At 40.2% G+C, this 12,206-nt stretch overlaps 1 protein-coding gene across 3 annotated transcripts in view; it reads right to left on the reverse strand.

Annotated features, from left to right (window-relative positions):
• The window catches only part of LOC122083492 (mitogen-activated protein kinase kinase kinase 5-like), a 50,371-nt gene that overhangs the window by 12,509 nt on the left and 25,656 nt on the right, over positions 1-12,206 (reverse strand). For all 3 annotated transcript variants that reach the window (XM_042651324.1, XM_042651323.1, XM_042651325.1), the window contains exons 7-8: positions 5,794-5,853; positions 5,583-5,708 (exon numbers count right to left, since the gene is read on the reverse strand). In XM_042651324.1, coding sequence (XP_042507258.1) covers positions 5,583-5,708; positions 5,794-5,853 — 186 coding nt within the window. The remainder of the gene's footprint in view (positions 1-5,582; positions 5,709-5,793; positions 5,854-12,206) is intronic.

Raw genomic sequence — 12,206 nt, forward strand, 5'->3', positions numbered from 1 at the left:
TTACTAGTGAAATGTACCAAGTGGTGGGGCCCAGACACTGAAAACACCTTGGGAAGGCCCCACTAAACTTAAGGACCCATTTCCTCACAAGGGTGACCAGTTCAGCCTTCACTGGCTGATGGAGCATCCACCGGTGAACACCCTTCGGTGAGAATACTGGCCGAAATCGGGTTATTTTGCCGTGGGACCCAGGACTTCGCACCCGTGCACTTCAAACCACCCCAAGAGTTGGGACAACCTATTGGGAAATAGATTAATGTATCCGGATACCCTAAGGTGGGCCCGTTAGTGCTGAATAGCGGAATAACCCGGTATTTGGTAAAAATCCATTAATTCCCCAAACAACCCTTAGTGGGACTTAAGTGGCTATAAATAGGATTCTTACCATTCATTTCTTCTCCTACCAAAATAAAAACAAGGAAAGGGAGAAAGAAGGAGGAGGAGAAGGAAGGCAAGGGAGGATGAAGAAGAGGGAAGCAAAGGGAACACCTACCATTGAAGGTAAGTTCATCTCTACCATTTAGATAATTCTCTCTCTCTCTCTCTCTCTCATACCCCATTCTTGACCTAGGCTAGGTTGGGGAAAATCCTAATTGAAATCCCTCCACCCACATACCCAATTTACAAATTGAATGGGGGATTTTGGTGTGAGGGACCTAATCAAGCAAGTTAAACACTCACATTGAATGTGGGAAACCTCCCATATGAAAAGCCCCAAAATTTGGCAACCCAAAACCCTAAACCCTAGGATTTGGGAATTTGCCCAAATCCTCTATGACCTAACATCCTAACCTAATCCTAAGTTGGGGAAAAGATGTCTTGCACCTAAACTAAGGTTAGAATGGTCACAATTGAGTCTATGGACAATTCCCTATGAAATCCCCATCTAAAATCCCAATTTGGGCAAATAAACCCTAGAACAATGAACGTTTCCCAAATCCTCTATAGCTAACCATTCTACTAAAAATTTAGGTTGGGGAAAATGAAATTAAACCTATATATGGTGTCTGGGAGTGACTTCATGAGCCATTAATGACCATTCTATGAGCTCAACCTAAGTCTTCCCCAATTTAGCTTAACCTAAACTTGTGTATTGAGGAAGTTGGGTGTATCTTGAAACCCTATGTTGATCCACTCACTAATTTCACTGAACCTAAGCTAATTGAAGTGTGTGAGAATGCCCTACATGCAAACCAACTCTAAAATCACAAAACCCAATTTGCAAACTATACAAAAGAGGGAGAAGGGAGAAATGGAGTTGGGAAATGACACCCCACTGAAAAACACGCATGTTCACCACCATACACAGGGGCCACTAAGCCTATAGGGCTGATCTGGGCAAGGAAACCCCGATTTTAACTTCACCAACTAATGGTCATCGGCCAACCGGTGAAGGCAGAGACCATCCACAGGAGAAAATATTGTAGGATTTGCATCCCTTTCGGAGCGGTCCATCGGTGAGCATCCACTGGTGAACCATTTTAAAGCTAATGTTTAATCCTTTTATTGGGGCACGGGTCTTAGTGTCCCACTCCCCTATGGATAACCAAATAACCTCAAAACACTATGTGTCCTAGGAGTGGAACCGAGAAGTGACGGGAGCACGCAACATGAAACCATAAACTATCTACTGCCATCTAAAACTCAAGGTGAGGGGATTTTGTGTGCTTTTATGGAATGCTTGTATCATAATGCATATGTGGATAAATTATATCATTTTGCATATTATTATATTATTCCTTGTGTAAAGTGTTGATGTGGGATGCGAATGTGGATTATGATTGTGCATATGTGTGTGTGACTGGGATGCAGGGTGGCCAATGGCTGGTGCCGACGGCATGCATGCTCAGGGTGGGTGTCTGTGTGTGAGACTGGGGTGCAAGGTGGCCAACGATTGGTGTCGGTGGCATTGCATGCTCAGGGTGAGTGTGTGTGTGTGGAGACTGGGGTGGAGGGTGGTCAACGGTTGGTGCCAATGGCACTGCGTCTGCATGCTCAGGGTGAGTGGGTGTGCATGTGTATGTGGAGACTGGGGTGCAGGGTGACCAACGGTTGGTGCCAGCGACACTGCATGCTCAAGGTGAGTGTGTGAGTGTGAGAGTGTGTGTGTGTGTGTGTGTGGAGACTGGGGTGCAGGGTGGCCAATGGTTGGTGTCGGCGGCACTGCATTCTCAGGGTGTGCGTGTGAGCATGCATGTATGACTGGGGTGCAGGGTAGCCAACGGTTAGTGCCAACGACACTGTATGCTCAGAGTGAGTGTGTGTGTGTGTGAGTATGATTGAAATGTGTTGTGGCATATTAGAATGCATTGGGCTAGGATAACCACTCTGGTGCTACAACCCTTGCCAATAGGGGTTTACGTATTGGCTAATCCTTTCGTCCGATGATCCGTGGTGGGGACGATTTCCGGTGACTGAGGTGCTCAAATGTCAACGCCGTGATAGACCCTCATGCGTTGTTTGATTCGGTGACGGGTATACCCTATATATGATGTTGGATTCGATGTAGTGGTATTATTGGAGGGTTATTAATAGGGTTTTGCCGGGTAACGATGTGGTTTCGGAACCGACATGCTCCTGACCCGCAACTAGCTTGTATCCCTGCGGATTGATAACGTACATTCATGACTGGGGATAACACCTATGTTGCAGTAGCACTTATACCCCCTTTGGACCTAGAAATTGTTACTTATAATTGTTTGTTAAAACCGGATCATGTCATTTCATACATCAAATTGCATTCATCTAACTGCATTAATATTGTTGTGGGTGAGCATTTATACTTGTTTCTATTTTATTGATTGTTGTGGATGCATGGGTGTGTGTGTACCCCTCACTGGGCTTCGTGGAAGCTCACCCCATTTGTTGCACCCTTTTTAGATGGTGGAACCAATGCAGAGGCATGCTTGGGACTTCGGTGGCAATGGTAAGGCTTGTGTCTGCAAGACACCGTGTGGATGGACATCGCTTCTTTATTTTCAGTTATTTATCCTCATGTACTATTTGTAATCTTGTAATACCTGGGATCGGAATTCAGATGAATTTTGGCATATAGTAATTATCATTTAGTGAATCACCAATACAGAGTAAAGTTTACGAATCTTATACGTGTACTCTGATTTTAGTTGTGATTTTGGGGCATTTACGGATTGGGGTACTGTATCTGTGATCCTGGAGGGTTAGGCTTACTAGATATGGGTATCCAACGCCGCATACCTTGGCCTAGAGGAGGCAGAGTGTGACACTTAAAGCACTAAGGGCATAGAGGGGATTCTTACATCAAATTAGAAGATTGTCCAAATCTTCAAAGCAAGGAAAATCGTGGGAGAGGTTTCTTGCGCAAGAAGAGAAAAAAAAAAGGAAAGAAAAAAAAGAAAATAAATAAATCTTGTCCAAATCTTCTCTCTCCTCCACATCATCACCAGAAGATTGTCCAAATCACACAAAGCAAGAAGAAAAATCGTCCAAGGGAAAGAAAAAAATCAGCCAACAAGGGTTGTGCGCAAGATTTGAAGAGAGGGAGAAAAATAAGAGAAAAATAAATAAAAAAAGGAAAGAAAATAAGCAAAAAAATTATAGGAAATTTTTCCAAGTTTAGTTCTCTCTTCTCTCTCCTCCACCTAAACATTTTTGGTCTCAAAAGATCTCACCTAACAATTGTGGGTTTCCCCCTTTTAGGAAAGAGAAATTTGTTACCCTACCTCCCCATTCCCTATAAATACAACTCATGTAAGAGGAGAGGAGACACTTCATTCTTCTTTTAGGGTTTTTTTTTTTTTTTAGTTGCTCTATCTCTCCCTCTCACTCTTTAGTTTTAGTTCTTTGTTTTTGCTTTGATCACTTTTGTAATAGCTTTTTATTTCAATTAATGAAGCACTCTTTTATTTTTATTCAGCCTTTTATATTTATGATTTATGCAATTGAGTTGTAATTTTTAAAGTTAAAGTTCTAGGCTTAGATCTAGGTGACAAGATCACGAGCCGTGGAGCATCTCTTTTTTTCAAGTTCAATTTTTTTTTTTTTCAAGATTTGTTTTCTCCAGGCCTAGAAATTTCAGATTTGGCTCATTCCAGATCTGGTTTTTAGGGTTGGCAGTATCTCAAATCACCCAAGCTCTCAAGTTCAAGCATTGATTCAAGTAGGTAGGCTTCTTCAATAATCTTCTCTCCCCCTTCTCATTCCCTCTTCTGACTTCCCTTTCTTTCTTAATTTAGGATTTTAATTTCAGTCGTTACATTATTGCTTTCCCTTTCCCCCAAGGTTCATGGCTAGTGTGTGTGTTAGTTTTGCCCCTCCTAGCCATAGAACCATCATTTTATTGTTTTTATTTTAATTGTCTCCCTTTCCCTAAAGCCAAGTAGAGTAACCCTTGTAAGAGTGACTCTCTAGTCAAGTAGGGAAGCTCATATTATGATGCATCCCTCGGGCTAAGTAGAGAAACCTACTTGTGAGCCTCTCTCTCACTTTATCCCCTTTCTTTTACTTTATTTTTATTTCAACATTTTTTTCCTTCATTGCTTTTTAATTGCATGGGTTTTTTATTTTTAATTATTTATTTATTTAATTTTAATTGTGTGGCTTGCGTATTAAAATTCTTAGATGACAAATGGTTAGGAAGTTATTTTAGATACATATGTTTAGGGTGGTAGTTAGAATTAGATCACAACCATTAATCGGTTCACTTTCGCATTATTAAAAGAAACCAAAAATAAAGTGGCTGCTCTCCCTGTGTTCGACCCGTAGCTACACTGATACGTACGTTTGCGGTTAGAGTTCAACTAGGATTAGCTGGCTAATTAGTTTCCTATTATGTCTTTATGTTTCTAGTCCTACTAGGACTGCTGTCCTATTCACAGTTTATTTGTAATAGATGTTACTATATAATGGGAAGAAGAGGGCAGACCCAAATTACACAATTGGGACTCCCTTTCCCAAAGTCACGACCTTCTCTCTCTCTCTCTCTCTCTCTCTCTCTCTCTCTCTCTCTCTCTCTCTCTCTCTCTCTCTCTCTCTCTCTCTCTCTTTCTTATTTTATACCATTGCAAACAGTTGTTTTAATTTGGCCACTTTCTCATAACAACCTTTGCCTCAACACAACAGAAAAAGGATACCTAATGGGCGTACCTGGGGCATGAGGCTCCCGCATGTGCGAGGTCCAGTGGGTGAGAAATATGCAACCTTACCTCGAGAAGGTCGAGAGACTGTTTCAACCGCTTGACCACTAGGTCACAACATTCGTACCTTACCATTGGACCAAGCCGCACCTAATGGGCGTACCTGGTGCATGAGGCTCCCACATGTGCAAGGTCTGTGGGGTGAGAACTATGCAGCCTTACCCCGAGAATGTCGATGGATTGCTTCGACCGCTTGACCACCAGGTCACAACATTCGTACCTTACCATTGGACCAAGCCGCTCCTAATGAATAACATGAAATTGACACCTAAACCTTTGGACAGGTCTCAACTATTTCGTAAGTCCAAAGAATGCCATAAGAAGATTGAATTATATGTAACAGCTTGTCAAGAGTCTGATGCATGATGGATAAAGCATAACCCTCAACAACCAACATAAACTTCTTACCCCTTCAAACTCACTCCAAGGAGGTTTCCCAGTCAGCATCTCAATAATTGTGCAGCCCAAACTCCAGATGTCAACTGCAAGAGCAAGCTCACAGTTAAGATCCTTCTGCATCACAGCCTGCATGACCTGTTATAAAAAAAAAAAAAAAAATGTGTCAGAGCATGGGAGCTATAAGCTATCTGAGACTTTAGTAACTGCAAAAAAGAAGTACCTCTGGCGCCATCCAGTATGGACTACCCTTCAAAGAAAGTTCAGCCACTTGTCCACTAAGCTGAGCACCAATACAAAACCCAATTTTAAAAACTGAAAGCGGATGACATCCACTAGACAAAAATAATTTAGAAATAATAACTAAGGTGAAATCTTTACATAGGGGTTGTTTATCATAGCTCAAGATATTCCTATCTAATTATATGCAGCAATTATTTGAACAAATCAGTATAACTTTGATGTAAGTGCAGCAGTGCTGATCGGCAACTAGAAGTTTAAAAGCTATAAATTCCACAAGGCCAACATTGAATTACACAAAGGGTTGCGATGGAATGCACCAAAGGCAGTGCAAAACCATATTTGTTGCTAGTCTTCCATTCTTCGGATTATGAATAGAAAAGGTGAATTTGGCCACAAAGTATCAATTTTTTGCCCAAGGTTTTGCAATTTTTCTTCTACCATCTAGCATTATCAACCAGATCAACCTAGAAAGGACTTCTTGGAGATTCAAGGTAAACCCACTTTTCCCCCAAAGTTCTTTTTTTGTTCAACATAGTAGTTAATTTAATAGAAATCTTTCAAAGCAATCAAGTATGGCACCTCCACATCCTCACATTCAGTGAGCCATTCCCTAGATTGGGATACTTGCAAAGTGTTGATGATGGGGCTTATAGGTGGGCAGTGATGGACTTTCAAAACAATTGGGCTCAAAACATGTCATGGGATTCATATGTGTTGCATTCAGAGAAGTGGCTACAACATCTGCAATAGTACACATCTCGTGGATTGAAGCAGCCTAGAAACTCTCCCTGGTATTGAGTGGTGAGTGTTGTATGACTAATTCACTATATAAGTTATATGTTTTGATTATTTTAAAACCTTATTTACATTTCTAGGACCTCCAATCTCCCATCCTCTCTTATCCTCCCTCCTTGATGGTTTTTCTAGCCTCTCATCGGCCTCCTTCTCCTTCTTTCTCTTCCCCTCTGGGGCTGTATAATCTTCGTGCAATTTTAATACATTGATTCATTTTAAAAAGAAAAAAAAGAAAAAAAAAAAAGACTAATGTACAACATCATTCAATGTATGCTAGAAAACTTGGGTTAACACCACAAATGACATTTTTGGGTGTTCTTTTTGTGATAATAGTTCATGGATTAGCTTTAAAAGGTCAAAAATATGCTATACACAAAAAGTCAAACCAAGAAAACACTTTCTTGGGGTCGAAACCAAGGTTTCTACATAACCTAGAAAAGTACCTAGTTTCCCCGAAATTTCGAAGGTTTGAACCTATATTTCGTTGCTGACCAAGGTCAAAACCTAGTTAAAACCCGAGATTTAGAACCTTGCCTATGGGATATCCATCTAGACTAAAGACAATCCACATGTCTTTCACACGGAAGCATATTGCAGCATGTCACAAGGTTCTGTCACAGCTGAGTGGCTCTTCTTCTACACCTACAGTGCCAGATTCTTAAGCTTCAGGTTTGCTGACTCTACAATCTACATCTATTCCTTCACCCACTGCCTCTTCTTGGATCATTGACTATGGAGCCACTAAACACGTGACTGGTATGTCTCAGTGTAATGATCCTAATTGTCTGTTATGACAGGGATAATGTCAAGGTTGTTATATGTTTTGATTGTTCTCTTCCCTCTATATCTGGTAAGGATAGGGCCTATGTTACTTCTTCTATTTCCCTTTATGTTCTTCATATTCTTAACTTTGCCACTAACTTCTTATCTGTGAGCCACTTAACCAAATCCATGAATTATTGTCACATTTTTTTAATCTCTTTTTTAGGATTTGGTGATGAAGAGGATTATTGGCAGTGAACGTGAGGAGAAAGGGTTCTACCTTTTTTTTTTATCCGATAACATCTTTTTTGCCTACTACTCAATCCTACACGTGGGCGTAGTGACAACAATATTGTTGATTATGTGATGCTTTAGCATCAACGTTTGGGCCATCCTTCTTTTGGTGATACGAAAAAACAGTTCACACTTGTTTTCTTATATTTCTTCTTCTCATGTATTTTAGTGTGAACTTTTTTTTTTTGGCTAAGCATTGCCGTTCCCCTTATCCTTATCATGGTAATAGATCCACCATTCCTTTCATATTGTGCATAATGAAGTTTGGGGGCCTGTTCTCACTGCCTCTTTATTTGGTTGTCGCTATTTTGTCTCATATATTGATGATTGTTCCCACATTAAATGGATTTTTTTTATGAAATATAAAAGTGAGGTATGTGATGATTTAAAAAATTCCTATCAAATGGTTTGCACTCAATTTAATACTAAGATTAAAATTGTGCACTTTGATAAAGGAGGGGAGTACATGTATGGTGGAATCCAACATTTTTTTTTTTTCTTTTTACCAATAATGGCGTCATCCATCAGCTTGCTTATGAAGACACACCTTAAAAGAATCGAGCAGCTGAAAGGAAAAATCAACACTTATTGGAAGTCATTAGGGGTCTGCTATTCAACACGCATGGTCCTAAGATATTTTTATATGATCCCCTTCTTACGATTACCTTTTTAATCAATCGTATGCCCACTAGTCTCCTTGGTTCCATATCCCCTATGGAAATTTTTTCACCCCAAGTTTCTTCTCTCTTCCTCCAAAAGGTTTTTGGGTGTGTTTGTTATATCCATATTAATAAATCTACTTGGACTAAGCTTGACCCTAAGGCCCTCATATGCCTTTCCCTTAGGTATGAGCCCTCTACCAAAGGCTATAAGTGTTACCATCCCTCTTCCTGAAGACGCCTTTTCTCGAAAGATGTCACCTTCCATGAAATTTTGCCTTTCTTTACTCCTCGGCAGCATCCTCTTCAGGGGGCCAAGAGAGGAAGTGAAGAGTCTGCTGGTGCCACCCCTCTCCTTTCACCTTTGCCTATCTCTCCTTTCCTGTTTGATGTGGGGAAACACAAGGAAGTGGATGTCGTTGATGTTGTTAATCATTCATGGAATTCTAACAATGAGAATGAATTAACTGTGTGCCAAAGAAAGGGAAAGAAGACTTACTGAGCGCCCTTTTTGGATCCACATGCAGAGATCCAACTTCCTTAGTCAAATAAAACTCGTTCTCCTTTTTTTTATTTACATCTGCCCATTGCTATTCGAAAGGGAAAGAGAGTTTGTACTAATCATATAGTCAAGTGTGTTCCAATTATGCTTTGTCTCCTACAGGTTTTTCCATCTATGTTGCTCTCTTTCATCTACTCTCATTCCTAAGAATGTTGATGAGGCAATGTCTGACCCAAAGTGGAAGGAATCCATATGGGAGGAAAATGAAATGATGGCTCTGGAGAAAAACTATACTTGGATATTGGTTGATCTCCCCAAGGGAGAGTACCGGTTGAGTATAGATGGGTCTACTCAATCAAGTACCAATCAGATGGCACTGTTGAGAGAGGTATTAGGCTAGGATACTGGCCAAAGTTAGGTGTATGTGATTGACTATCAGGAGATTTGCCCCCGTGGCTAAACACAATTAAATAAAAAACCCTCTTATCATTGGCACCAATAAGGACTAGCCATTGTATCAGCTGGATGTAAAGAATGCTTTCTTCCATGGTGAATTGGAAAAGGAAGTATATACATGGATTAAAGTATTAGTATCGGTATTGGTATCGGTATCGGTCACCATATCAGCCGGCTAAATTTAAGATACGTATCGGAGGTTATCATATCGTATCAGAGATACGCTAAGATATGCTAAAGATCAAGGATTAAAGTATTAATATCAATCGGCTAAATTTAAGAAGCATATCTAAGTATATCGTATCGGAGATACTTTAAATTATAAGTATATATGCACACTCCAGTAAGGTTCAAGTCTCCCTCAGTTGAGGAGAAAGTGTCTTCTCAAGAAAGCTATATATTGATGCAGATAAGTCATTTAATGGGCTATTTTATTGGAAATAAGCATTGGGTTGAGTTAGATTATGAATATGTTGGACCTTTGATCCCATGAGTTTTCCTTGTAATGGCCACTTTAATGGGCCTAAAATATGGGTAGAAAGTAGGGAAATGAGATTTAATTCATTAGTTTAGTTAGAATCATGTTTTGAGTTTACTTTCTATGTTATTTCAGTTTTCTAGTCAGTTTAGGTTTCCCAATTAGTTAAGAATTGGCTAAGGTCTTTCCTTTTTAGTATTTCACCAAATTTTGAGTCTTCTATATAAGTTTGTAAGGGGCTACAACATTGAACAAGAATTTATTAATGAAATTGCAGCTTTGTGCTCCCAAAATTTTGAGAAAAGATTCTTCAACAGCTGAGATAGTTGTGGGTGAGAGGCCTAGGCTAAGATAGCCATCCCACCATCTATCCCATCTCAATCCTTCTTCTTTTCTTTTTATTCTTTCATCATCTTCTTCATCCAGCAACAAGTAGAGCTCTTCAAGATTTCCTTGAATTTCTTCAAGTCTTCAAGAAGTTTGGATGTCACGTTTTTCCGGATTAAGCAATTCAGACATCCGATCGAACTCAAATTGTGACCAGGCATTCAAGAACCCCAATTTGGAGACCGATTCAAATTTGAGCCCTTTCCAATGGCTTGATCTTGAGATACTTGCAAAATACTAATTCTGCCTTTCCATTCTCAAGATCTGGAAAAAGTTACTGTTTTGTGTTCAAATAGTTATTGTATTGCTTCCGTTTGTTGATTCAAGTTAACTCCTTAAATTTACTAAAGATCCTACCTGGGATTGGATCACTTTGTTATTCGATCTTACATTATATATGGCCCCCAAAAATCATCGAAGGCTTGGCTTGAGAGGTTTAGGCAGACTATCTTGAAGAATGGATATACCCAAAGTCGAGCCAACCATACTTTATTTACCCAATGAGGTAATGCTAAAGGGATTTGTAATTTTTTAACATGGACAAAATTGAAAGGAATGATAAAATAAGGACATAATAAAAATAAAGAAGGGAAGGGTAGGTTTGCAAACAAGAACTAGACAAGTGTTAGAAATAACCACAACCACAAGGTTGTCTTCGACCTTCGAACATCCAGCAACAGGAAGAGAAACTCAAATCGAAAGAACTCCCTCTACAGGTCTCTGGGTCACCTGAAATTTCAGGCGAAGGTTCCCTAATAAATGCTCTATCGACTCCATTAGATAACCACTCGAAACTGCAAGCGGGAAAGATGGTGGGGAACCTGATATAGAACCTGGCAGTACCTGTAGTTTCAGATCTGAAACTTGGCTGCAATCTCAAGATAGAAAGGGATTAGGAGCAGGAACTTGGAGGCTAGGGTTGCCTCTACCAGAAGTAATTTCAGCCCAATTCTTTGGAATAAAAGGAAGGGGATGAGAGAGATCAAAACTTGAGATGGGGGACTGTCGGTGTTTCTAAAAGAGGTGAACCAGAAACTGAGGCATAGGAAGGAGGGAGATGCACAAGAAGAGAGAAGAAAACAGAACGGGAAAGAGAGAAGAAAACAAAGAAGGGAGAATTCACAGCCAGTGGTTGTCAAGCCACGCAGGCACACCAGAGCAATACTCAATATTCCATCATGCAATCTCATCTCCAATGTAGTGTTACATGCATATTAATAAAAGAGCATCCCAGTGCACGAGGCTCCTACTACTGCAGGGTCTAGGATGGACAAATGTTTGCAGCCCTACCCCCTGCTTTGCGGAGAGGCTGTTTCCATGTTTTGAACCCGCAACCTGATGGTTGCAACAATGCAACTTAGCCGTTGCACCAAGGCTCGCCCACTTGTTACATGCATATCAATAGGAAAATAAAACTCTCAAATTAGGAAACTGAAGTCAACTCAAACAAATCTCCTACTTCATCAACCGAAATAAAATAAAAGATAACGTAATTATCCCAAAATAGAAATAAATCCTCAATATACAAACAGACCCAAAACCCAAATTTGGACCTGGTTCTCTGTCTGGGCCTCTAATCAGGTTTGGCCTGGTCCACAAAAGCAATACTGCATCACTCAGGTGTTGAACAATATCCGAGAATAATAAAACAACAACAACTACTTAGCCTTATCCCAACTAAATGAGGTCAGCTATATGGACCCTTCCCTCCAATTAGCTCTATTTGAGGTCATACTTGAATACGAGGCCTAAGCTATGCACGTCCTTCCTCACCACTTCTCCTAGGGTCATTTTAGGTAGCCCTTGCTCTTTTAGTTCCTTGAATCTGAATCAAATCACTCCTATGTACTGAAGCATCCAAAGGCCTCCGCTAAACATGGCCATGCCACCTCAAACGACAAAAGAAATAGAGTATATATGGATGGGAAAATATAGTATGAGAGGATTGAAGGGAAGAAGACAAAGAAGAAGACGAAAGAATGGGGCAAGGAGAACTTTCCTAATCCTAATACAACTCAAGCCACTACTTGACCAATAATAGACAAAGAATTGCAAACTGA

This window comes from Macadamia integrifolia, chromosome 7 (assembly GCF_013358625.1).
Source record: "Macadamia integrifolia cultivar HAES 741 chromosome 7, SCU_Mint_v3, whole genome shotgun sequence".
In the NCBI taxonomy this organism is placed as follows: Eukaryota; Viridiplantae; Streptophyta; class Magnoliopsida; order Proteales; family Proteaceae; genus Macadamia; species Macadamia integrifolia.